Genomic DNA, 25,616 nt, shown 5'->3' on the forward strand with positions numbered 1-25,616 from the left:
AGCTAGTTTTTTTTTTTTTTTTTTTTTTTTTTTAGGATTTTATTTATCGAGGTACCTGGGGCTCTCAGTGGTTGAGCCTTGCCTTTGGCATGGATTGTGATCCCTAGGTCCTGGGATTGAGTCCCACATCAGGCTCCCCACAGGGAGCTTCTCCCTCTGCCTGTGTCTCTGCCTCTCTCTCTGTCTCTCTCATGAATAAATTTTTTAAAATCTTAAAAAAAAAACAAAAGATTTATTCAACAGAGAGAGTGCACAAGTGGGGGTGGGGAGCAGCAGAGGCAGAGGGAGAAGCAGGCTCTCCACCTAGCAGGGTCCCCAATGCAGGGCTGGATCCCAGGACCCCAAGACCATGACTGGAGCAGAAAGCAGACACTTAACTGACTGAGCTACCCGGGTGCCCCTGCCTTCAGCTAGTATTGCAGAGTCTTTGCAGGTTCCCCCACGTCCATCAGAGCATGTGGAATCGTTCAGACACCAGACTTGTCTTTCCTGAAGCATGGCTTCTAACGGAGCCCATTAGGGTCTTTTCTTCTATTATAGATTAAAATATTTTGCTGTTATAGATTAAGATATTTTAGGGGTTCCTGCGAGGCTCTACTAGTTAAGCATCCCAACTCTTGGTTTCAGCTCAGGTCATGATCTCAGGGTGCCAGGGTCAGATTCTGTGCTCAGCAGGAAGTCTGCTTGAGATTCTTTCCCTCTGCCCCTCCACCCAAGTGCTCTCTAAAATAAATAAGTAAAATCTTAAAATACACACACACACACACACAACTTTAAAAAGTGCTTGAATAAAAACTGTCCCATATACGAAATGACGCATACTGGGGAGATGGGAAAAATGTAAAGGATTGAAAATTTTTCAGGGGAAAAAACTTTTTTTCCATATTTTTTTTTAATGCTTTTAGAGCTCTAAACAGATTTCAATATTATGCTTGTTATGAATAAGCCAAATTGTACAGTATATTTTTGCTGGTAAATTAGAAGTCATCAGATTCACAAGTGGGGTTTTTAAAAAATGCAAAACACTTGAGTTTTCCTAAAATCTTTTTCCAAAAGATGAGAGATCCTCTTGTACTAGAAACTTCAGAGTTTCTAGAAATTTTGCCTAAGTCAAAGGAAAATAAATGCATGTTTTTATTTTTATTTTTTACCTTGTCTTTAATTTAGAAATAACCTTAAATTTATTTCATCCTTATGAATTAGACTAGAGCTGATACTGAAAATTTTGGTGTTCATAAAGCCAAAAGGAGTCTTTGGGAAGTACACCCAGGATTTTCTATACCTTTTAATATTTATAGGAGTTTTTTTATTATTTTTTTTATTTTTTAATACGAGAGATTTCTGAAAGCCCCAGTTCACTTAGTTTTTAATTTTTATAATGGAAGCATTTTGGGGTTTTTGTTTGTTTCGAAGTAGGCTCCATGTGAGAGATGGAGCCCAATGCAGGGCTCAAATTCATGACCCTGAGATCAGGAGCTGAGCTGTGATTAAGAGTCACCATCACTCAGGCGCCCCAATGGAAACATTTTGAACGGGTGTTCTTATAGGTCTAGTTCTGGCAGTATTAGATACTGTTGTATATGTGGGTTTAGATACTTGACTTGAGTCTGCCAAGGAGAAAGAATTGGGAATTCTCAGTGAGATGGTCTGTCTCTTTCTAATTGGAGAACATGTAATAAAGCCTGAATATAACTTTCTAGATTTATGTGTAAAGTTCTGCTTTTTTACACAATGAGAACTTGGTATTTATGCAGTTATGGTTCAACATTCTACAGACTCTGTGTCTAATATTTAAGTACTTGCTCTTTCCTCTCTTGGCAGGTGAGATGTCCCATCATGATGTTCTGGATGCTGCATCCCAAGGAATAAATGTCATCCTCTGTGAACATAGCAACACTGAACGAGGCTTTCTTTCTGATCTTCGAGATATGCTGGGTGCTCACTTGGAGAATAAGATTAATATTATCCTGTCAGAAACAGACAGGGACCCTCTTCATGTGGTATAAAGCATACAGAAAGGACAGGATGACAGTCTACAAACCAATTGGCTCCAACTTGAATGCATAACACAAATCAGAGTTAGACTCCTCCTGGAAGAATGTCTTAAAATGTATATTATTTCTTGTTTGTAAATCTGTTCACCAAATGTTCTGTAGCTCATATGGTGAAAACCATAACATAACTACCATTCAGGAATAAGTATTCATTATAAGATAATTAAGATTATAAATGTAAAGCATATATTCATTATAAACTCCAGGAAAGATCCACTAAAATCTGTTTACTTAGCATTCTGGTAAGTTGCTTGAGCAACTCCTTTGCTTAATTATAGATGGGATGTGTCATTCTAGATCTCTCTGCCCTTGGCTAGTTTAAAATGTACTTTAAAAAACTTGAGATAGGAATACTTATTTGTAGATAACAGCCTGCAGAGGGTGATAAGGTCTGTCTCTATGTTCCCATTCCCAGATCACTAATCTCTCAGCTGAATTTCAGAATCAGGATGAGGTTTTATTTTTTTGTTTTTGTTTTTTTTTCTTAATATACATGGTCATTATTCATGACTGTTTTAGTGCTTTTTAGGTAACTCACCTGGAATTTTATTAGTATTATAAAAAGATAGTTAGCTTCCAAAATATTCCCAGTTACCATACGATGCTAATTTTGTCCTGGGCACTCTCAGGTATGTTATAAACACTTTTAATCTTCAGAAACAAGAATACAGGTATTATTCCCATTCTACAGATGAGTAAACAAACAGGTTACGGAGTCTGCCCAAGGCCACATAGCTAGGAAATGATGGGAGTTTGGACACAAACTCAGTCTGGTTCCAGAGTCTGTTCTTAACTCCTTTTTAATGAACATTGATAATAAACCTGATACAGGAGGTATGTAAGAAATTCTGAAGGAAAAGAAATCCATTTTAACTGGGATTTTCCCGAATGGTATGGGAGGCTTTTCTTTTGAATCCTTCTATGCATATTTCCAGTGTCTCAGCAGAGAGCTTTTTCCTTTGGAATGACAAAAGCAAATCTTTTAAAATACTAAGATGAGAAAGGAAAGAATTTTACATTTTTTTTTTTCATTTGTTTTTATTGACGTTCGATTTGCCAACATGTAATACCAGTGCTCATCCCATCAAGTGCCCTCCTCAGTGCTGTCACCCAGTTACCCCATCCCCCCCTCGCACACCTCCCCTTCCACAACCTGCATTTCTTTTGTGGGACTCTTTTCCTACTAATCATCTTCTGGAAGACTTGGGATCCTAATTTACACATTATTCTCGGTGGTTCACCTGTAATATTGATTCACTACAGAAATAACTAATAGGACTGAGCCTTAGAAATGACCCTGATTCCAAGGTTAGAGGAGGCAAAGGGTCAGAAGCCAAGGAGAAAGCTTTGATGAGGGATGGTCGAGGTCAAGGTCTAGGGAATGGGAGAGCAGATGGCTTGGAGATGATGCCTGAGAGGCTATTGTAATTACATGCTGAAGATCCGCAGGGGGCCTACAGAGGAGGTTTCCTGGGGAAAGGGTAGGATGCAATCAGGCACAGCTTGAACAAACACTGGAAAAGCAGCACAATGCATTGAAAAAGCCCACAATTCACTTACTGTCAGGGCAGAGAGCAGGAGGCGGGAAGGGTATGGTCAGAGATGATGCTTGGGAAATAGCTTGGTGACAGGGATTCTTAAACCTTTTCCTTTATGGCACTGAAGGTAAGACGTGATCTCACCTTGAACATTTATTCACGCTGAAGGTTGTAGATTAGTGCCTTTTGCTGAGTTTCAGAAAGGATCTAATGGATCAAAGATTTTAATGATGATTGGACATGCTATTGCCATTTTTTTTTTTTTTTTTTTTTTTAAAGAATGCCATTGTTGGGGAGCCCCGGTGGCGCGGCGTTTAGCACCGCCTGCAGCCTGGGGTGTGATCCTGGAGACCCAGGATCGAGTCCCGCGTCCGGCTTCCTGCATGGAGCCTGCTTCTTCCTCTGCCTGTGTCTCTGCCTCTCTCTCTGAATAAATAAATAAATCGTAAAAAAAAAAAAAAAAAAGAATGCCATTGTTACTACAATTTTTAAAGTTTTGGGATGCCTGGTGGCTCAGTGGTTGGGCATCTGTCTTGGGCTCAGGGTGTGATCCTGGATTCCCAGATAAATCCCACATTGGGCTCTCTGTGGGGAGCCTGCTTCTCCCTTTGCCTGGGTCTCTGACTTAAAAAAAAATTTTCTAAATAAAATATCCTCAAATATGTCCCTCTGTAGTTTTGTTTTTAAGTATCACCAAAGATGAATTATTTTCACTTGTCAGATTTTCTGAACTGTTAACTTTAAGGTGTTAATTGTATATATCATTGCTTTTTTTTTTAAGATTTTATTTTTAAGATTTTATTTATTCATTCTTGAGACACAGAGAAACAGGCAGAGGGAGGAGCAGGCTCTTTGCAGGGAGCAGGATCACACCCTGGGCTGAAGGCGGTGCTAAACCACTGAGCCACCCAGGCTGCCCCACTGCTTTTCAAATTTTAATGTGCAGAAAAATGTATGGAGATGGAGTTTTAAAATGCAGATTCTTAAAATGCTGATTCAGATACTTGAATGGGGCCCAAGCACTTCAGTTCCAGAGAGAGAATGCTGCTGTTGCAGGATGTTAGGTAACAAAATAAGGGTGGTGACCTAAATATGGGAGGGCTCAAGGCCGAAGTGTGGTAGATACCAAAATGGTTATGAAAACATGGTAATTAGCTTTCTATTAAACTCAGTTTAAAATATAACTTAGTTATATTTTCCATAGCATCGGTTATTTCAAATTTATTTTCGGCAAATTAAGAATACTGTAACTTAATAAAGCTATTAAAACCCCATAATATTTCTTCCTTCATATTCCTTACAACTCCTCTATCTAGCATAGAGCCTTCTACGTAGTGTTCAATAAACATGAATTAAAATGTCTTAGCAGTTTGAAATACCAAAAGATAGGAGACCCTCCTAAGGGAGAAGTAATTACAGGAAGCCTGAGAATAAAGTCCTTTGCGTAACCCATTTTTATCCATCAGTTTTAGGAGCCACAGTCTGATAACGCAGGCCCTCTGATGGCTCAGGACTAAGCTGCAAGAGTCTCCTCGCTTCCTAGAATGTAGGAAAATACAGTGCTACGGCTCCACATTTGAATTAGAAGAAATAGACTTCTAAAGTAAGTTTTTTTTAAAAAGATAAGCAAAATCTATTCCCTAAATTCACTGATCTTTTATATGAAATGCTCATTTATTAAAATGACAAACATGCTAAGAAAATCAATTTCTAGAGTATCACAGGAACAGATTTAGCACTCTGCATCGGGAATTCAGTGGTGTTTAATCAATTCTTGTAGAGTTGTAAGAATGCCTGTTCTGCATCCCCTATGCCGTTTTTGGACCTGTTCATTTGGCCATTTTATTAAGAGCAGCCAGAAAAATCAAGGTTTTGAGGTCTGTTGACCCTTGTCAGAAGCAAGTAATGTAAGTTGGAGCCTTAGCAGTCAACTTCTTAACTGATAGAGTATAAGGAACATTGATACTGAAACAAGTTAAAGTGTAGGATAATTCTGCTAAGATATTCAGATTTGTAAGATGCACTCAGAAAATTTTTGAAGGACTTAAAAATATTTTTAGTAAAAAACCAGTACTATAAAAAAGTGATTCTATCCAAATTGGCTTTTTATTTATTAATAAGACTGTTGATACATACTGCTTGCAAATAGTATGGACACAAAAATTATAAAAATAAACCAGTAGATATTTAAGGGTGAATGCAAAATTTGCATATTAGGTCATTTAAAGATTTTATATACTTTGTTATAAGTTATAAACTAGATATATTAAGCAAAAAAAGCAAGGTGCAAACGAGCACGTATCATATGCTACCATTTGTGTGTATCATATGCTACCATTTGTGTTTTTAAAAGGAGATATAGACACACCCTTCCATGTGCATAGAATACCTCTGGAGGAATAAACTATCACTGGTTGTGTAAGGGACTGGATCGGTGAAGGGGAAGGAAACTCACTTTTCATTGAATATCCTTTGGTAACAATTTTAGAATCAAATTTATGTACTAGTTTAAATATTTTGATTATATGTAAGACTAAACAAACCCTCATACATGGACTTAACCAAATTAATCATATGCCACAAAGAGAAATGACTTAAATTCGGAGCATTTTGGGAAAGTTTCATGAAAGGGGTTTACAAGATAAAGTTTACTGCATCCGCAGCTCTCACTTATTTTGGTGATATTTTAATGAAGAATTTCATTTCCAAGTATGAAGTATTTTAGAGAGTATGTAAAGACTATAAGCTGACCAGTGCCCAAGGTTAGCCTTTTTCTCTTTCTTCAGGAAAAAAGCTTGGTAAATATGTAGAGGGCTTTAAAAAAAATGTAGAGGGCTTGAAACTGTTACTTTAACAAAAAAAAAACTGAAATGTCTTACAGTAAGTTTTGGGTCTACTTAATCTAGAGAAATCAAGATTAAAATCAGCCATTAATATGCTACTCACTTGCACGTTATTGAAGAAAAACTGTCACTACAAGAATAATTAAAATTTTATTTTTTGTTGTCTTCAAAACAACAACTAAAATGTAACTCAGGACTGTGTTTCTGTAGCCTGGCTGTGTCATGAAGGTGATGGCACAGATGTTAGCTGTTCCAGGGATCATGATTATTGTTCATGTGCTTTCTAAGGTGGGTATGCACCCTCTACACTCATTATGCTTTTCCCTCTATCTCCACTGAACAGGGTCATGCCCTCTCCTCCCCATCCTCCCAGGATATTGTCTAACTCCAAAAGGAGAAAGCTAGATCACCTACTCGTACGCATCCCTTTTGTTAAGCCCACCAAAAACAGTAAGATGATCTGCCCTCATCAGCTCAGACAACAGCAAATAAAGAAATAGGTTTATGTGATGCCAGTGTTTTTGTACTTCCACACTCTGGCACAAACACATCTGCAAACAGCTCTGGGAGTGTTTAAAAGGCCCTCAAAAAATTAGGAATAATATCCTCTCTAGTATAAAATAAATCAAAAACATCCAGCTCCAAATAGTCCCTGAGCACACAGTTCATTCCAGCACGAAGTCTCCAGAGAGGTAATGAATGAAAGGCACGTTTTCTCCCAACTCGAGGACCAATGCATAGTACTAGAGATGATACACCAGCCAGGCTAATCAAGGTTCTAATTGATGACATTCCCCCCTCCCAACTTTAAGTCTTGTACACTGGAAAAGAGTCTAATGTTAGATGTAAACACTTTAGAGGAGTGGCAGCTGGGGTACAACCCTTCCACAAAAGATTCAAGAGAAAGGGATAACTTCAAGACTCTTCTTCTTCCCTTTCCAGGAAATCTCTCAGTGTTCCATTGTCCACAGGAATTAATAAATATTCCACTCCATCAGTTCCCTACAAGAAGTGACAATAACCTGGATGTTAGTCATTTGTAAAGCGATGTATGTGAATCCTGTTGTAGGTCAGGCAAAAACAATGGATTTAATATAGAAATACAGAAATGTAAAGATTAAGGCAAAAGGGCACAAAGACATATCTATTTAAATACACTGAGTTTATAGTTAAACCACTTCATAGTGGAAAAGAGGGTGAATAGATCTCTTTACCCTCCTGTTCTTTCTAGAATCTTACACTGTTGATTTTTCTGTTCTTTTATCCAGGTATCTCTACCCCATCACACCCATTTTTTTAAAAGCAATCTCTATACCCAGTATGGACTGGAATTCATGACCCCGAGATCAAGAATGGCACGCTCTACTAAGTGCGGCAGCCAGGTGCTGCCCTTTTTAAATAACTTGTGGGCCGCCCAGTGGCTCAGCGGTGTAGTGCCGCCATTGCCCCAGGGCCTGATCCTGGAGACCCAGGATTGAGTCCCACACATCAGGCTCCCTGCATGGAGCCTGCTTCTCCCTCTGCCTGTAACTCTGCCCCTGCCCCGTGTCTCTCATAAATAAATAAAATCTTAAAAAATAAAAATAAAAATAAACTCTTGCTAGACTCTCATTACTATCAACTGTCAATAATTGGTGGTCTCCATTTCCTCATCTTTTACTCAACCCAGTCCAACCTAGCTTCTACCACCATTATCATGTCATTAAAAGAGCTTTTCCTGGGAATACCAGGAATTCCTTATTCCTATATATCCAATACATATTTTCAGTTTTCATCTTTTTGGCCACTCAGCAGAACCCAACACTGCTGACTACTCTTCCTAAAAACATGATTCTCGGGGGGATCCCTGGGTGGCTCAGCGGTTTACTGCCTGCCTTCGGCCCAGGGCATGATCCTAGAGTCCCAAGATCGAGTCTCACATCGGGCTCCCTGCAGAGAGCCTGATTTTCCCTCTGCCTCTCATGAATAAATAAATAAAATCTTAAAAACAAACAAACATTCTCTTGGCTTCTATAACATCATATTCTAGTTTTCTTCCTGGCTATTTCTCCCGCCTCTACACGTTTATCTTCTACTCGGCCATTAAATGTCACACTTCTAGGCTTAGTTCCTGGCCTTCTCACTGTATATCCCCTCTCTAGATAGTCCCACCAATGCCTGGTTTGTTACTACCTTAATACACAGGGATTAATCTTCTGCCTCTAGCCCAGATCTTTCCTCTGGTTTCTTGTCCCAGGAAACCCAATTGCCTAGTTGACATCTCCATTTGGAAATCTCAAAAGAACCTCAAACATAGTTAAGACCAAACATATTACAATCACGAACTCATGATCTGTCTTCCTCAAAAATGTTTCTCATCCAGTGATCTCACCACCTCTCTGGCTATGCAAGCCAGACACCAGAAATCCTTCTTGCTCACTTTTCCTTGGCACTCATGCCCAACCTATCACCAGTTCTTGTCAGTTTCACCTCCCAAGTGTATCTGAACTCCAACCACTTTTCTCCAAGTTCCTAGTCAAGTTCCCGACCATCAGCTCACCCAGACTACAGACTCCTAACACACCTTCCTAGCTGGTGTCTCTGTGTGCTGACATTTAACAATCCCCATCCCACTCTCTACATTCAGAGGACAATTTTTTTAATGATTTCCCTTTATTTTCAAATGAAGATTAAAATCCTTGGCCTAAAAGTAGTGTGTGGGCTAGCCCTTAGGTCATTGTCTTATAAACCTCATCCTAAGTCATGCTGGCCTTGGTTTATTCTCTCTGACCAGTTATCTCCTAGTTTCTCTCTAGATCTCGGCTCACTGATCTGATAACCAAAATTAGCATAATATATGAATCTGACGTCTTTTAGAACTATGTACCTTTCTGATCATAGGACTTATTACAGTTAACGCTTTACATGTGTGATTATTTGACAAATGTCTATCTTCTCCATTAGACTAAGCTCTATCAGAAAGGAATTAGGTTTTTGCTTAATACCGTGTCCCAATACTTAATGCTCCATATACATCCAATTACTGAATGTGGTAGAAGGGAGAGAGGGAGAAGGGAATAGAATTAATTGACTTCTATTTCTAATGGCCTATTACTCTGGGCTAGAACTCCTACGTTTTCTGCTCTGAAACTGAGTACTTGTACTTTATCTCTTTCTACAGAACTCAGATGGCATACTGCCTAAATGGATCCTTATGACCCATCATGGAACTTGCATTTTATCACTGAAGTTGAGTCAGAGGCATACTTGTCCTTAAGTAAACAGGAGATAAAGTATTCTTAGCATATAATGCTGTAATAGCAAAAGTCTCACCTTTTTTGTTCTTATAAGTTTGTGGTCCCTAAATTCAGTTAACTGGGCCCGAAGTGTCAGATCACTATTGACCAGGAATGCCTCTCGACACTGTTGGTAAAAGTCTTGAAAAGAAAGTCCTAGAGAGTTCAGAAGGAGATATGAACATAAGTCATCATTTAAGACATGACCCCATATAAGGATACCCATACCAGAGAACACAAAGTGCTGTTGCCATCGTATGTCAAAGCAGTAAGTATTGATAAAGGTGAGTATTATACACTGTGGCTTATATTTTAAATTAAAGAGAACTGACTGGTTGAAAAGTAGTCAACTATGACCAAGTAGAACATAAATCTTGTGGGTAGCTTTAAACACTATGAATAAAGTTGACCTTTAAAGAAGGAACTAGGGGCACCTGGGTGGCTCAGTTAAGCGTCTGCCTTCAGCTCAGGCCATGATCCCAGGGTCCTGGGAGTGAGCCCAGCATTGGGCTCCTTGCTCAGCGGGGAGGCTGCTTCTCCCTCTCTCTCTCTGCCTGCCACTTCTCCTGCTTGTGCTCTCTGTCAAATAAATAAATAAAAATCTTAAGAAAAAAAAAGAACTAGTAAGTCATAAGAGCTGAACTATTAAAATATTTGTGCAAATTAACACATTATTTTTACCCCGGGGGAAGAAAATCTGATTAAGATGTCCAGCATGTGAAATGTATGTAGTTGGCAGACACATGTCCAGAGTTACCATAGGAAATTTAAAAATAGGCCAGACGTGTCTTTGAATGTGCCTTGGCAAACAGCCTGTTCAAGCAGTGTATCTGTGGGGCTTCTTGAAAATATGCCACGTGGCAGACAAACTGATCCCAGGGCAAACCATTTATTTGCTGCTGTGAAACATAAAGGAATTTATGGGGTGAAACAAAAGACACACAATATTATAAATAGTGGATACCAATGTAAGAAGGGTTATCCAGGTTATCCAGCTGATACTTTATTAGTAGCCTGAAAATCCCCCTAAGGGAAAAAAACAAAACAGGAATTCAAATCCAGAACATTAACATCAAATGAGAACAGTAAATCTGGACTATATAATACAGTGTAAAGAAGAAAATATTAATCCCATAAACCTAAAATAATAGCCACTAACATTTGATGTGCAAATCACATTCCTGTGTGCTGCCTTCTCAAGTCTTTGTGGAATGAAGCAAGGTCAAGACACATGAATTCATGCATTTATATATAGTACACATCATTTTACATCTCACCTTTTCACTTTGATTTTTGCATGTCATTAAAATCTTCCTAAATTTTTACTGGCTGCTTGCCTATCCTATCATGTACCACAAACTTACCATTGCCCTACTCATTTTGGACATTTACATTCCACATTAAATTATACATGATTCTTTCATATCAGTTTCTCCAGGAGAAGTGTACAAAGTGGAATTATGGGGCTGGAAGCACACACACTAAGATTTCCAGGACTCCCTGGGTATGGCAAAAACTTTAAACCTTTACATTTTCAAGATTACCTAGAAAATAATTAGTATAAGCATATTTAGACTGACTGAGTGGCCACATTATAAGTAGACCTTGCTAGTGACTCCACAGCTAAATGTTGGTCAAAGGTTTTGATCATATTCACACCAGGTAAAGACTAAATGATACTGGAGTTTGCAGAATAAAAAAAATTTTCATAGTTTAAAAAAAAAAAAAAAGTGCAGCGAAGGCTAGTGCACAGACATTGAGGGTACCCCGAACTAAAAATTACTTGCATTAGAGCACTGTTGAGAGTACTTCTATTGCATGGATTCCTAACTTTATATGCAGCAGCTTGCGCTAGTCCATTAAGGGTAAGCATAGTAAGACTGAATGAGACTTTGTGAGACTTTTTCTGTTGCAGATACATAGAAGTTTTGATTAGCTACCCAATGCACATTTCAGTATTAATGCAATGCTAACCTTCAGGTGTACAGTGCAGCTTTACAGAGTAACAAAATTCATTAAATTACTAGCATGAGGCTAGCATGTGGAAGTCTTCTGGTGAGGACACAGATGAATATCTTGACTGTGGTGGTAATAGTTCTGTAAGGCTCTGCATGTGACTAAACTGCTCAGGGCTATAAACACGCAAGTAGCTACACGTATCAAAGGTAAATATGAATAAGCTCTATGGATGGTGCCGATGTCTGTTTCTTGGTTTTAATACTGCACTGTGATGGGAGGTAGTTGGGAAAGGGATGCTCAGGATTTCCCCGTACGTTTCTGTGTAGCCTCTTGTGAATCTAATTACTTCACAACCCAAAGTTTTTTAAAAAGCAAATACATGTAGGGCGGCTTGGGTGGTTCAGTCGGTCGAGCATCCAACTCTCGGTTTCGGCTCAGGTTATGGTCTTGGGGTCGTGAGATCAGTCCTGTGTCGGGCTCTGCACAAAGTCTGCTTGGACTCTACCCCACTGCCTTTGCCCCTTCCCCTGCTCTCTTGCTCTCCCTTGCTCTAAAATAAACAAAATCTTGAAGGAAAAAAGCAAACAATGCAAAAGAAATTGCCAGAAGAAAAAAAAAGATTTGAAAAGTTCCTGCATACCCCACCCCCTAGCTAGTCTCCACCCTTCTTTTATAGGGTCAGTGCCATCCTGAACAGGTTATTTTTCACTTCCATGCACACTTTAAAATTTTAGCCATACTGCCGTATGAATTTGAGCACTATATAATATCCATGGTATTGTTTTACGTGCTTTTTTTTTTTTAATCTACCATCCTGGGGATCCCTGGGTGGCTCAGCGGTTTAGCGCTTGCCTTTGGCCCAGGGCACGATCCTAGAGTCCCGGGATCGAGTCCCACATTGGGCTCCCTGCATGGAGCCTGCTTCTGCCTCTGCCTCTGCCTGTGTCTCTGCTTCTCTCTCTCTCTCTGTATATCTCATGAATAAATAAATAAAATCTTTAAAAAAAAATAACCTACCATCCTGTCTGGTTTGGCATTTGTCCTGAACAAAAGTATCTAGAGGTCTGGACAATAAGTGGTATTATCATACCACTGTTACCCTACATAAGTGAAACTCAGCTGCCAATGCTACTAGCTAGATCCAGAACGTAGCTGGGCTTTGCCTTCAGCTCTCTCACTGCTTTATGATTGTTTCATTGAGATGTTCATATTTTTCAGCCAGGCTGTATCTATGTTTTTTGGTCATTTTATATTTTATCTGTTATGCTGTGTGTTTGGAACAAAAGGAGATGAATTAAAGAGTGAAAAGTATTGTACCATCTTGACAAGTGCCACTGCTCTTGGGAGAAAAAGATTTTGCTAGTCACATCTGCTTCTTTAAGAAACTTTACATTTTGTGTCAGATTTAAAACACAATCATTGATGTTTGAATTAATTTATAGGTCTAATACATGCTCAGTCCACTCATCCAAGAACATAGTATTTTCATCTTTTTTCAAACTTTACTTATTCTCAACAGGGCTTGTTATTTTTAAATATTTCATCTTGTTAAAAATTGTTCTAGAACTCTATGCTTTGCGGGGGGGCTTTGCGGGAATCTGCTACTCAAAGCCTTTTTCAACAGGTTAATTATCATGCCCTTGATGTTTTGCCACTTTATGCTGTATCGAGCTTTTCTTAGCTTTTATTATTTCAGATACGCTTCATAGGGAGGCTGCTGAAGGGGCTTCACTGGAGGTATTACACAGAAATGTTTAAGAGCAAGAACCTGGGAGCCAGGCAGATTTGGATCAAAATCTCTGTGCCTGTTGCTATCTACCTTAGAATGGTAGTGAGGATAGAAGGAATTATTTCATGTAAAGGGCCCCATGTTTGCACCACAGTGTTCAATAAAGTTAAAAATTACCATCAGATTTAAGTAAAATCCATGAAAATTCGTTTTCTTCCAGTGACCACTATCTTGAGATGCTCTTATTTGGAAATATAAAAAGAAAAAAATGCTAACACTACTGTTAAGGAGTCTGCCTTAATACTGCCAACTTTTTTTTTTTTCTTAACCATTTGTCTTAATCCTGCAAACTAGAGACTTTAAAATTGCCATTAAAAGCTATTCATGCGTATCGTAAAATGTAGAGCTTTTTAAAAAAAGAAACTATAGTTTTCATTCTTACCTTGCATTAGGAGTAAGGCTTCGTAAGACATGAATTAGGGAACTAAGTGGTAATGATCCAGATTGTTTAACCAGAAGTGAATTCTCATAGGAGGTTTCTTCAGTATAAGGACTATATGTAGTAGTTTCATACCAGAGCCAGTTATAAAGGCTCTGCTTTGCATGATCCCACACTATAACATATGATTAAAGAAAACAGGAGTTACTAATTATCATAATGTCATGTTACTAGATTCGACTCTAGGAAAGAATCAGAAAGTATTAAAAAATGAATCCTGAAATTTTTCATTTTTGACATTTTGCCATCCAAATCAGTACCTCATAATCTAATTTCATTATCAATCAACATATGAAGCTTTATTTGTGTATTAAATATAATTTAAAATATATCAGTGCTACCAAGGCATTCTTTTAAAACAATTTAATAATTTAACATTTTGTTTTATAAGGATTATCACAAAGTCTCTGAATTTAAATGCATTAAAATAAATGTTGCAATACCACAAAGAGTAGAAAGAGACCAAAATAAGAGTTGGGTCTCTTCTTCATGAAACTTTAGGTGTAAAACACCACCTATAGAATCTTAATTTTTATTTCCAAGAATTATATTCTGAATCAGATTGAGGACACTTTTATTTTTAGCAATCTGTGTCTTTTAAGTATGCAAACAAAAAAAGTGTACTGAAAAACAATAAAAATGTTGTGATATACAACATTTAGAAATTTTTTAAGACTGGTATCCCAAGAAAGAAAAATGGTAATACATACTGAGAGGAGCATTGAGGTGATCGATAGATGCTATAAGGTATATGTTACGTAAAGACGACAACTGTCCGATAATTTGCTGGCTTTTGTCTCCTCTCAACATCTGGCTATCCAAGTTGTGGATGAGAAGGAAGAGTTCTAAAGAAGAATCTAAAGGAAAGACAATTCAATTATTATTTACAAAGCGTATTTGTGAAGTCCTTACCACACACAATGCTTGTGTATTAAAAGATGTATCGGGATCCCTGGGTGGCGCAGTGGTTTGGCGCCTGCCTTTGGCCCAGGGCACGATCCTGGAGACCCGGGATCGAATCCCACATCAGGCTCCCGGTGCATGGAGCCTGCTTCTCCCTCTGCCTGTGTCTCTGCCTCTCTCTCTCTCTCTCTGTGTGACTATCATAAATAAATGAAGAAAAAAAATAATTAAAAAAAAAAGATGTATCAAAGTAGCATAAGACAAAGTAAATATTGCATAGAGGTATGTAATTTATTTGAGAAAATATCAGTCTCAAAAGAGGCAACATATTATTAAAGTCTTAAGGAAATTCATTGAAAATCAGTAGGGACTGGGTATTAGAGACTTAACTGGAATGGTTAGCACCTGAATCGGATCATAAAGCAGTTTCAATAAAGCACAGGAAATAAGGCAAGATGCATTTTGGGTTGGAGGTAAATCCGTGCATGTTGCATTGTAAGGTGGGAGTGGAGAGGGGACAAGGAGACACACACACACACACACACACACACACACACACACACACACGTATAAAGGTCTCACTAGGCATTAAGAGATAGAATGCCCTGATTAACACAAAAGCCAAAGGAAACAAAAAAAGTGGTGGGGGGGAGGGGGATTTAGGATATTGCTCAAGGCATCAGGAAAGTCAGAGAGGTAAAAAATATATATAAAAGTCAATGAAGGAGGAATTTATGGATGGGGCAGTCAAAACCATTAAAATACTGCAAAAAAACAAAGGATGGGCCAAGGTCAGCTGTGGTTTAGTAAGAAAATTACAGGTGATCTTCAAGCATATAGTTAAGGTAGCACAGAAGTAAGAAATTAAGGCAATAGGTAAAAAGTAGAAAGCAGAATAGGTCTTCAAAAACTCTGAAATCATTGAAATAAGAAAGTAAAATAGTGTGGAAGGGCAGTAGAATCAGGTAAGCCTTTTCTTATAATGGAAGAAGTCCTATACATGTTTAAAAGTCATTGATAAGTTTCTCAGGAGTTTGTGAGAAACATAACATTCAGCATTTATAATGGAGGACGAGCTTTTTAGAGTAAATTTCTCTCTCACTGGGGCTAGAGGGACAAGAGAGACAATATAACAACAAAGATTCTGGTAACATTCTGAAAGTCTAAAGTTCCTTAAAATTCTAGAAGCCACCATAATCAACAGTATTTAAATTACATATAAACATATATTTCTATTTTTTTAATGCCTGTACTTTTGTTTTTAAAGATTTTTTTAAAATTTATTTATTCATGAGAGACACAGGGAGAAAGGCAGAGACATAGGTAGAGGGAGGAGAAGCAGGCTCCATGCAAGGAGCCCGATGTGGGACTCGATCCTGAGAATCCGGGATCAGGCCCTGAGCCAAAGGCAGACACTCAGCTGCTGAGCCACCCAGGCGTCCCCATATATTTTTATTAATTGAATTATACTTAAATGTTAATATATTGACATTTATATCACATGCATAATATATATTTAATTATGAATGATGTAATTACAATTTATATAATTACAGCTATATTTTATATAAATAATATGTAAAATAGGCATTATATATGTATATATACATACAAAATGACTTCGGCATGCATTCTCTCATGAGCATATAAACAATATTAAAATTCTCCATCAGATCAAATTAAGTTATACCTTTTATTTATCTTTTTTGAAGGTTTTATTTATTTATTCATGAGACATACACATACATAGAGCAGAAGGAGAAGCAGGCTCCATGCAGGGAGCCCCATGTGGGACTCGATCCTGGGACTCCATGATCACGCCCTGGACTGAAGCCAGGTGCTCAACCGCTGAGCCACCCAGGGATCCCATCCTTTTTTTTTTTTTTAAAGTAGGTTCCATGCACAGTGTAGAACCCAGTGTAGAGCTTGAACTCACCACCCGAGACGGAGACCTGAGCTGATACCAAGAGTTGGACATTTAACTGATAGCCACCCAGGCACCCCACTCCTTTTAATTCTTTAGTGACTAAGTGGCAATCGTTTGATTCTAAATAATTTTATTTTTAATTTCTTGAAATGCTCGCATAGCCAAAACATTCACACAAAAATAAAAAATGGTTTTTTCCATTCCACAGATTTTAATGTATGAAACTATTCAAATGTAGTGATATTTACTTCAAATAAAGAGATAAAATGTGTTATAAAAATATGCAACTATAACAATACCAAAGATGTACCTATCAACTGGGGGCATTTCATATGGGCCAAGTAAAAGCTGATAACTATTCTGAAATAAAGGCTTTTTTGGTTATACAAATTCAAGGAGTATGAGAAAATCATTCCTGTTAGGTATAAGTCAAGTTCACAGAAAAACTTCATGATAAAAGAAAGGACAAATTATTTCAGAGAAATCTAAATCAGCATTGAAAGAAGTGTTATTACTGATATAATCCAGATTTTTGTATACAGTAATACAGATCTTCATCGGTTTCAGATGGGGATATGTCCCAATAAAGCCATTCTAACTTGAAAATATAATTTGAAAATGTATTCAATACACTCAACCTACCAAATATCATAGCTTAGCCTAGCCCACCTAAACACACACAGAAAGCTTACATTAGCCTACAGTAGAGCAAAAACACAAAGCCTATTTTATAATAAAGTGTTGAATATCCCATGTCATTTACTGAATAAAATACTGAAAATGAAAAACAGAATGGTTTTAAATTTATCGGTTATTTACTTTCATGGTCATGTGGCTGACTCACTGTTGCTGCCCAGCATCATGAGAAGAGTATATACCACATATCACTAGCCCAAGAGAAGATTAAAAATTCGAAGTATGGTTTCTAGTGAATGGATGAATACTGCTTTTGCACCATCATAAAGTCAAAAAAATGGTAAGTCAATCCATTTTAAGGGGACCGTTGATCTGTACATGAATAAGTAGAAGTGTATGCTTAGCTTCGCCCTATAACTAGAGCATCTATATCATGTTACCTTCTTTAAATTTGTTTACTATCCAGTCTAGCTGGTCCAGTACACTGCGGAAAGTACCCATATGATTGAGGACTTCTTCTGTTATAGAATTCAGGATCTGTATCATAAAAGTGCAAGAGGTACATCAATTACTACTTATTCTGTCATATAGGATAAATACAACTACAATCAGTCCTTTTTTATAAGTTAAAAATGCATTTAGATTTCCCATCAAGTCTGAAAAACCACTTAAAAAATTCTACTGGTAAAAAAAAAATTCTACTGGTACTTAAGTATACCTAATTCATTTTTTTGGCATAAAGTTATATCTAAAATGAAACACGAAAGAACGGCAAAGATGTATAGATAGGAGGGTAGCAAAAATATCCCTCCCCGATTATGGAAAACATTAGAAAACCATAGATCTACCAATTAAAATAGGATACAAACATTAAAGACACTGCATTGGTTAATAGCCAGCACCAAAAGGTTTAGTTTTCAAATGATGAAACATGAGTATTTGCACTGAAAATGATCTATAATAAATGTATTCTAAAACTACAAACTATTAACTTACTACTTTTAGAGTACCAAAGTGTCACTGAGCATAATAAAAGTAAAATCTTCCATAATCCTGTCCTTCAGAGAAGTACTGTTGGTATTTGGTATAGTAAACAAAACTAACATTTCTCTAAGATTTAATATATTTATCAGTTACAAAGTAGGAAATTCAGATGAGGACTCAAAGCTAGAACCCTGAGTTCAAACACGATCTTAAGTAATATGTAATCCTACCAGTGTAAAGGCTAAAAAAACCTGAATGTTCCAGAATGAGAAGTAGCATCCTCATTAATGTAGGGGTATGGATTGGCAGGAGATATAATGTTGCTTCTTTTAACATTTTTGAAACTTACTGATTTCACACTTATTCCAGGAAAGAAGCCATTGATGACAACATGAATGGAATCTTGCAGCACAGTGGTTCGAAACCTTTCTAGTAAATCTCTCTTAGAACCCAAACCATAAAGCACAATGTTGAACCCCAGGCTGTTAGGAAAGATAGCATTCATGAAATTAAAGTTCGGCACCTCCTAATTTATTATAATCAACTAGTTTCTTTAAGTTGATAAAGAATATGGAAAGGACTAGGATGACTAAGTAATTACATTGATTTCCAGCTCATACACTGTAGAAGCAGTTTTATTATCTGTACACCAGACTTCAGTAGCTTTCTCTCCAGCTCTTTATTACCTTTCAAATAATGGCTGGCTGGAGGGAAAGGAGAACAGCGGGGACAAGGCACTAGCGATTCCACAGGCTCAGGCAGATTTATTTGAGATTAAATAGGAAAGGTAAGCAGAGGCCAGGTCACAAAGGTTTTGTTAAGGCAACCAAGACATTGATTAGATTTTATTTCAAGGACAATGACCATTTAAAACTAACTACTCAGGTGTTAATTGAAAGGTTTTAAAAAAGTAGGAAAGTAGCATGATATTTTCAGAAAGATCATCCTGGCTAAACAGAGGGAACAGACAGGAGAGAGAAGTACCAATGACTACGGCCCTGAATTAGGTGTTGTGTAGAAAAACAAGTTGTCAAGAGCTTTACATGTCAGATCAATTTGGAGAGTGGTTAGATGTGGAAGGTGATGGAAAGGGAATATTTCAGAATACCTCATTTTTTCGGTATAGGCAACAACACAAATGGGACATCCATTGTGCCAGGTTGCAGGGGGCAGGTGGGAATGATGGGTTTAAGAGGAGTTAAATTTTATGTATATTGAATTATTTACAGGACATCCACATGGAAACCTCAAATATACACTGAGATATCTGTATCTGCTGCTGAGGAGTGATATCTGGGGTGGGCCAGAGATACAATGGGTGTTACTCACATGCAAAAAGCAACCAAAGCTAAGCGATTAAGAAGATCCAGAACACCAAAGCACTAAGGCTAAAGCTAAAGCTCGATTCCATGATTGTTTATAGAGGTCAATCAGAAATAGTATTTACGTGATGCTCAGAGGTGCCTAGAAATCAAAGCAATAACCCCCACGTAGCACATTCTGCTGCAAGGTGGCAGCAGCAGAAAAAAAGGGAATTCAGAGAGTTGGCAATTTCTATTGAAGTGCTGACTAAAGTCTAGGCTGGGAAGCAAAGCCCAACAAATTAGCAGGGTTGACAGATGGAGGAACTGGACTATAGAGGATAGGATCAGAGTGAAGAGCTACTTTGCCAATTTATAATGAACAGATCTAACTATAAATAGTTATTGAGAGAAGCTGAGCTCCTAGCAGGGAAGATAAGCATAACCCCTTTGATGTATTATTGGCAAAGCAAAACCAGTATCAATGGGGAAAATTGTGTCAATTTGTTTTTACTGCTTGGCAGACCTGCCTTCTTATTTATCAGTGACTGAGTACACATTCACGATAGTATAGTTTTTAAGCACTAAGATCCTTTTTAATAAAAATATAAAAGTAATTAAAGTAAAAATAAAAAGTTATTCTTTTAGTTATTTTAATGCAAATTTGAATTTTAATCTGTTATCTGAAAAACAGTAAAATTGAAAATATAATCTAAGAAATAATTTTAAAATGGTAAAATAATGTTTATCAGACAGACATCACAAAATTTTGAAGATCTGTAGTACATGAAAATAGAATGAGATTAAAATAAATATATATATTCTTTTTAGGAACTTTGCTGCGGAAAACTGGACTCAAATATAATTGATATATCTTGTCAATCTTGACAAATCAGATTTCAAAATACTTTAATAAGTAATAACTTGGAATTCTAAGATGGGCTATTTATTTTACCAATGGCTTTCACATCTGATAAATATAGCCACATTTCTTGAAAACTAAAATTTCTGAGATGAATCATACAATATGACATTTTTACATGTGAGTCATATAATTAGGATTTTTTTTTCAAATTTTTATATATGAAAAATATATCTGGTTGATTGCAAAAAGAAAATTAAATTGCTTTGATTTTAACACAGGCATATCCATGTTGTTATTTCACAACAGTAGCAATAATAGTACGTACCGTAACTGCAACATCCATTTATGAAATAATTGTTCATATTGTTGACTTAGTTGTTTAAGTTCAGCAGAAAAGGAAGGAGAAACTTTGCTCAACAAGTTACGCAAAGTTTGCTTTAAAAAAAAAAAAGGAAAGAAAATCATTCTCAAACCACATACATCAAAATCAATCCAAACTAAAAATTTCATTAGAGGTAGAGGTTAGAAGAGGCAAACTAGTGGAAATATTACTTTAATCAGGTTTGGTAATGAGTGCATCATCAACTGAATACACATAATATTTCAAGTATGATTTAAATATTTGTTTTCTTAAAAAAATTTTTTTTTTGAGAGTATGATAAGAGAGCGAGTGAGTACATGTGCATGAATGCAGGGAAAAAGGGAGAGAAAATTCTAAGCATGCTCCATGCCTAGTGTGGAGCCCGACACAGGGCTCGATCCCACAACCCTGAAATCACAACCCCAGCCAAAACCAAGAGCTGGAAGCCCACCAAGTTACCCTGGCATCCTTGTTTTCTTAAAATTTTTTAAACATCATTTTTAGTACAAATATGTAATAGTAAAGAATTTCCCAGGTTTTGTCTAGAGCCATTTCTGTGATTATAAATTTCAATAAGGCTTTAATTTCTAAAAAGATCATTACCATAAGGAGATTAAACCTCCCTCCCAGCTTTAACAAATCCAGACAGACTTTTAAAAACCTATTGAATTTGAAGAAATGTGAAAGCTGATGGTAACTGTGAAATATGAATTCTCAGAAAATATTAAAGGTTCTTTATAATTTATCATAGTCACTAGTAAAATAAACTTGAATCACTTCTCCTTTTCCAAAAGCTACCTTTTTTTTTTTTTTTTTTTTAAATAGGCTCCACGGCCAACATAGGGCTTGAACTCACAACCCTGAGATCAAGACCTGAGATCAAGAGTTGGAACATTCTACTGACTGGGCCACCCAGATGCCCCATTAACTTTTGATTTTTAAAAAAAAAAACTTTTACTTACTAAGTGCTCTCCACCCCTAGCATGGGACTCAAACCAATGACCCTAAGATCAAGAGTCACATGCTTACCAACTGAGCCAGCCAGGTGCCCCCCAAAATCTACTTCTGACAAATCCATCTCTGATAAGTGCAACAAAGTTTTTTTATTTTTTTCTTTAAGATATTATTTTTAAGGGGCGCCTGGGTGGTGCAGTTGGATAAGCATCCAACTCTTGATCTCAGCTCAGGTCTTGATCTTAGGGTTATGGAAAGAGCATGGAAAGTACTTAAAATAAAAATAAAATTTTATTTTTAAATAATCTCTACACCCTACGTGGGGCTTAGACTCACAACCCCAAGATCAAGGAGTGACATGCTCTACTGAGCCAGCCAGGAGCCCCAGTATGGCAAAGTTTTGTGGTTTTTTGTTTGTTTTTTTTATTTATTCATGAGAGACACAGAGAAAGAAAGGCAGAGACATAGGCAGAGGGAGAAGCAGGCTCCATGCAAGGAGCCCAGTGTGGGACCCAATCCCGGGACTCCAGGATCACACCCCGGGCAGAAGGCAGATGCTCAACTGCTGAGCCACCCAGGCGTCTCATGACAACATTTTTAAAACAATAATGTAAATAAACTAAGGAGGGTACATTGTACCTGTACCCAAAATTTGGAAATTCATGCTGGTGAATCAAACATAGCTCACTTTTTGAAATGAAAACTCTAGCAAAAAAGCTGTATATGCATTTTACCCTGGCGCTACCATGTTTCCATGATTCTGGCCCTTAAGAAAAATATTTTTTTTAATACTAAAGGGTAGAGTTGTAGTCAACATCCCAGGCATTCTGGCTTGTATAGGTTTCATTTATCCACACACTTAAAGAGAAACAGGACACGTACACATTTCCCTCATTCCTTCTTAAGTTTAGAACCTGGAAAAGCAGATGAATATCATTTCCAGCAATCATTTATACTCAGATCTAATCTCAGATTATCAGAGCATACTCACACTTGAGTGTGAACTCGATCTGGGATGTTATCTATAAAATTTAATGTTAAACTTTCATGGCTGCAGAGAATCGCATTATCAGCCTCAATACTCAACATATCCATATCCTCTGCCCTGTGACTTTGCCTCCTCCTAGAGAGGTGGAGTCTAGTTCCCTGATCTTTGACTTTGTTTTCCGCCACATGATTTGCTGTGACCACTAGAATGAGGCAGAAGTGATACTGGGCCAATTCTGAGCCCAGGCTGTAAGAGGTCTTATGTTTTTCCACTTTTTACATCTCTGCCATTGCAATAAGAACATGCCTCAGCTAGCCTGCTGGTCCAAAAAGGGAGACATACGGAGCAAATCTTTGATCAGCCAACCCCCCGCTGACCTGTAGACACAAGAAATAAATGCTGAATGACACGTGCTACTGAGATTGTGCTGGTTAGCTATGTCCAAAATCATTGAATGACCTTCCCTTCTGTCATTATTGGTAACAAGTGTTCCTTTCATTTTAGAGGTCTTTCTGCATCTCAGTCCTATAAAGTCCTGCTTTGACCCTAGATCCATTTACCTTTCTCCCATGTTGCTTATATAGAAATATATGCACTAAGCAGATGTTAGTGCCATTTCCTTCCTGGAATAACTTGGCTTCTTGACATGTTTTCAGCCAATCTCTGCTCTGAGTCTCAATACCAATAAGCCAAGTGACAAAAACAAAAACCACATAGCATCATGTCTTCCAGGTCATAGCAGCTTACCCTATATTCTCTCCTCTTTTCTATATCTGCAAAAAGCCCTGTATACCTTGGAAAATTACAAAAATTCTAGTTTGCAAGGAGTAAGTCTCAATATTCTCTGAGCCAATAATAATTTTTTCCTGACTCAGATGATCATTCCACTTTCTTTTTTTTATGTTTAAAGATTTTATTTATTTATTCATGTAAGACACAGAGAGAGAGACAGAGAGAGACAGCAGAGACACAGGCAGAGGGAGAAGCAGACTCCACGCAGGGAGCCCAGTGTGGGACTCGATCCCAGGTCTCCAGGATCATGCCCTGGGCTGAAGGCGGCACTAAACCGCTGAGCCACCCAGGGATCCCATCATATCACTTTCTACTCAAAGATTTTCTCAAATAGGTCTGTCTTCCCTCTTAGGGTGGTATCAGTCAAAACCCTGAGTATAACAGGTATTTTTTATAAAATGAGATACGAGAACCATAGTATATAGTACCCTTCTTATCTTATGGCACTTGAGCAGTTTCCCATAATATCAAGAAGCAGATTTCCTCTGCTCTTTGCAAGGTTTCTAACTAAAAGGTCACAGTCCATTTTACGACCAAGGTACAGTTCAATGAAGATGTGGGTTCAAGAATAACAGATATTAATGCTACATGGATATCAAAGAAACTATGGCCCTGATGATTATCCTGAAGAAATGATAAAGTAATTAGAGAAAAAAATGTAATTATAGTATGTCAAACAGAATTCAAGTGAACCACTTACCATTTTATAAAATATTTAATAGTTATTATGTCACATCAATTTGTGTTTTATTTTATCAGGACAATAATTCTATTTGTGTAAACTCACTCAAATCTGTTTATGAAGTATGTTTTCTAGTTCACGGTAAAAAAAAAGTAGAAGTAACATTCCTTGCAACATACCTGATCCAGTTTAGCTCGCTTTAGTTTCTGCAGTGTTCTGTCAGAGGTTAAAACTTTTGAACTGCTATGAGCTTCAAAATATTCTTCTACCAAATCACTCTGAAAGTGAACAGAGCAAAACCAATTCTTAGTTTCAAATATTTGTTCTATATCAAACTAGACAGTAACATTAGCATAAAATAGGATATGTGAAATTCTTTATTTGGCAGTATTTTCCTTTTGAAGCAACAATACAGATTAAGCACCAAGGACATTTAATTCTAGCAGTAAAACTAAGGAACTCTTAAGACCATGAAAATCAAAGAAATGACTCGACTGAAGTAGTCTGTTTACAAAAACGATTACTCAGTTCCAACATAAAATTTCCATTTAGACTTAAAAAAAAAGGAGTTTTACCTATCAGGACCTTCATGTTGCCTCCCACAGTTCTAACAAATCCTTTAATATTAGTACAGTAGAAGAGCTGAAAATGAGGAAGACTTCAACAGCAAAGTAAAAGACTTGCCTACTAGTCCAGTAAAATGGCTCACTACTTGTTCTGTGGACTTGAGGCAGGACTACTCTCCATGGTAGTAAGGGATGCAAAACCTTACAAGCAGTAGGGTTCCTCGACTACTCTGAATCTTTACACACAGAACACCAGATAATTAGCTTTTCCTCAGGCCATAGTCTTACAAGGTTCTTCCAAACAACTCCATGTGAATTCACAGCCACTTCACTTACTACTTATACTGACTTGAATATATCAACAATGTTACAAAAATGAAACTATATAGACACAAATGGGCATTTATGTGAAAGACTGAGAAAACACAGAAGAAAAAAAATTGTTGATTCCCCTATTTGAATCTCTTCTCTTAGGGTAGCTTAGCTTTAAGATATTATACAATTTTTTTTAAGGCTGAAGCCTCCACTTACTGTTTTATCTCTTTTCATTTTCTTAGAAGGTGTTTCTTTGCAAACAGGAGCTGAAACAGCTCTATTCTGTGATGGAATCTTTTGGTTCAATATGACTTCATTAGTGTCCTCTTCATTTTCTTGTGCAACCCCATCATCATCTTCTGAGTTGGAAGTAGAATATTCACTTTCACTGTCAGAATGAGACCTCGGAACTGTGTGGGAAAAGCAATAGGGAAAAATCTGACAG

The 25,616-nt window shown here is 37.3% G+C and overlaps 2 protein-coding genes across 25 annotated transcripts in view; one reads left to right on the top strand and one right to left on the bottom strand.

The window, feature by feature from the left end:
• NIF3L1 (NGG1 interacting factor 3 like 1) overlaps positions 1 to 25,616 on the top strand; it is a 70,690-nt gene that overhangs the window by 21,591 nt on the left and 23,483 nt on the right. For 5 of the 18 annotated variants that reach the window (XM_025441514.3, XM_025441518.3, XM_025441513.3 and 2 more), the window contains exon 7: positions 1,822 to 4,869. In XM_025441514.3, the coding sequence (XP_025297299.1) occupies positions 1,822 to 2,006 (185 nt within the window). In that variant the 3' untranslated portion in view covers positions 2,007 to 4,869. Of the gene's footprint in view, positions 1 to 1,821; positions 4,870 to 5,058; positions 5,196 to 6,645; positions 6,724 to 7,703; positions 8,035 to 9,595; positions 9,995 to 17,584; positions 20,791 to 25,616 lie in introns of those variants that run through there. The other 13 variants (XR_007408900.1, XR_003134255.3, XR_003134254.3 and 10 more) reach the window with 10 other exon arrangements.
• ORC2 (origin recognition complex subunit 2) overlaps positions 6,468 to 25,616 on the bottom strand; it is a 44,173-nt gene continuing 25,024 nt past the window's right edge. For 6 of the 7 annotated variants that reach the window (XM_049106624.1, XM_035710697.2, XM_049106625.1 and 3 more), the window contains 10 exons: positions 25,388 to 25,581; positions 24,470 to 24,568; positions 20,839 to 20,948; positions 18,697 to 18,829; positions 17,804 to 17,900; positions 14,608 to 14,754; positions 13,841 to 14,012; positions 10,675 to 10,736; positions 9,748 to 9,866; positions 6,468 to 7,437 (listed from right to left, as the gene is read on the bottom strand). In XM_049106624.1, the coding sequence (XP_048962581.1) occupies positions 7,351 to 7,437; positions 9,748 to 9,866; positions 10,675 to 10,736; positions 13,841 to 14,012; positions 14,608 to 14,754; positions 17,804 to 17,900; positions 18,697 to 18,829; positions 20,839 to 20,948; positions 24,470 to 24,568; positions 25,388 to 25,581 (1,220 nt within the window). In that variant the 3' untranslated portion in view covers positions 6,468 to 7,350. The remainder of the gene's footprint in view (positions 7,438 to 9,747; positions 9,867 to 10,674; positions 10,737 to 13,840; positions 14,013 to 14,607; positions 14,755 to 17,803; positions 17,901 to 18,696; positions 18,830 to 20,838; positions 20,949 to 24,469; positions 24,569 to 25,387; positions 25,582 to 25,616) is intronic. The other variant, XR_003134253.3, reaches the window with a different exon arrangement.

Source organism: Canis lupus, chromosome 37 (assembly GCF_003254725.2).
Source record: "Canis lupus dingo isolate Sandy chromosome 37, ASM325472v2, whole genome shotgun sequence".
In the NCBI taxonomy this organism is placed as follows: domain Eukaryota; kingdom Metazoa; phylum Chordata; class Mammalia; order Carnivora; family Canidae; genus Canis; species Canis lupus.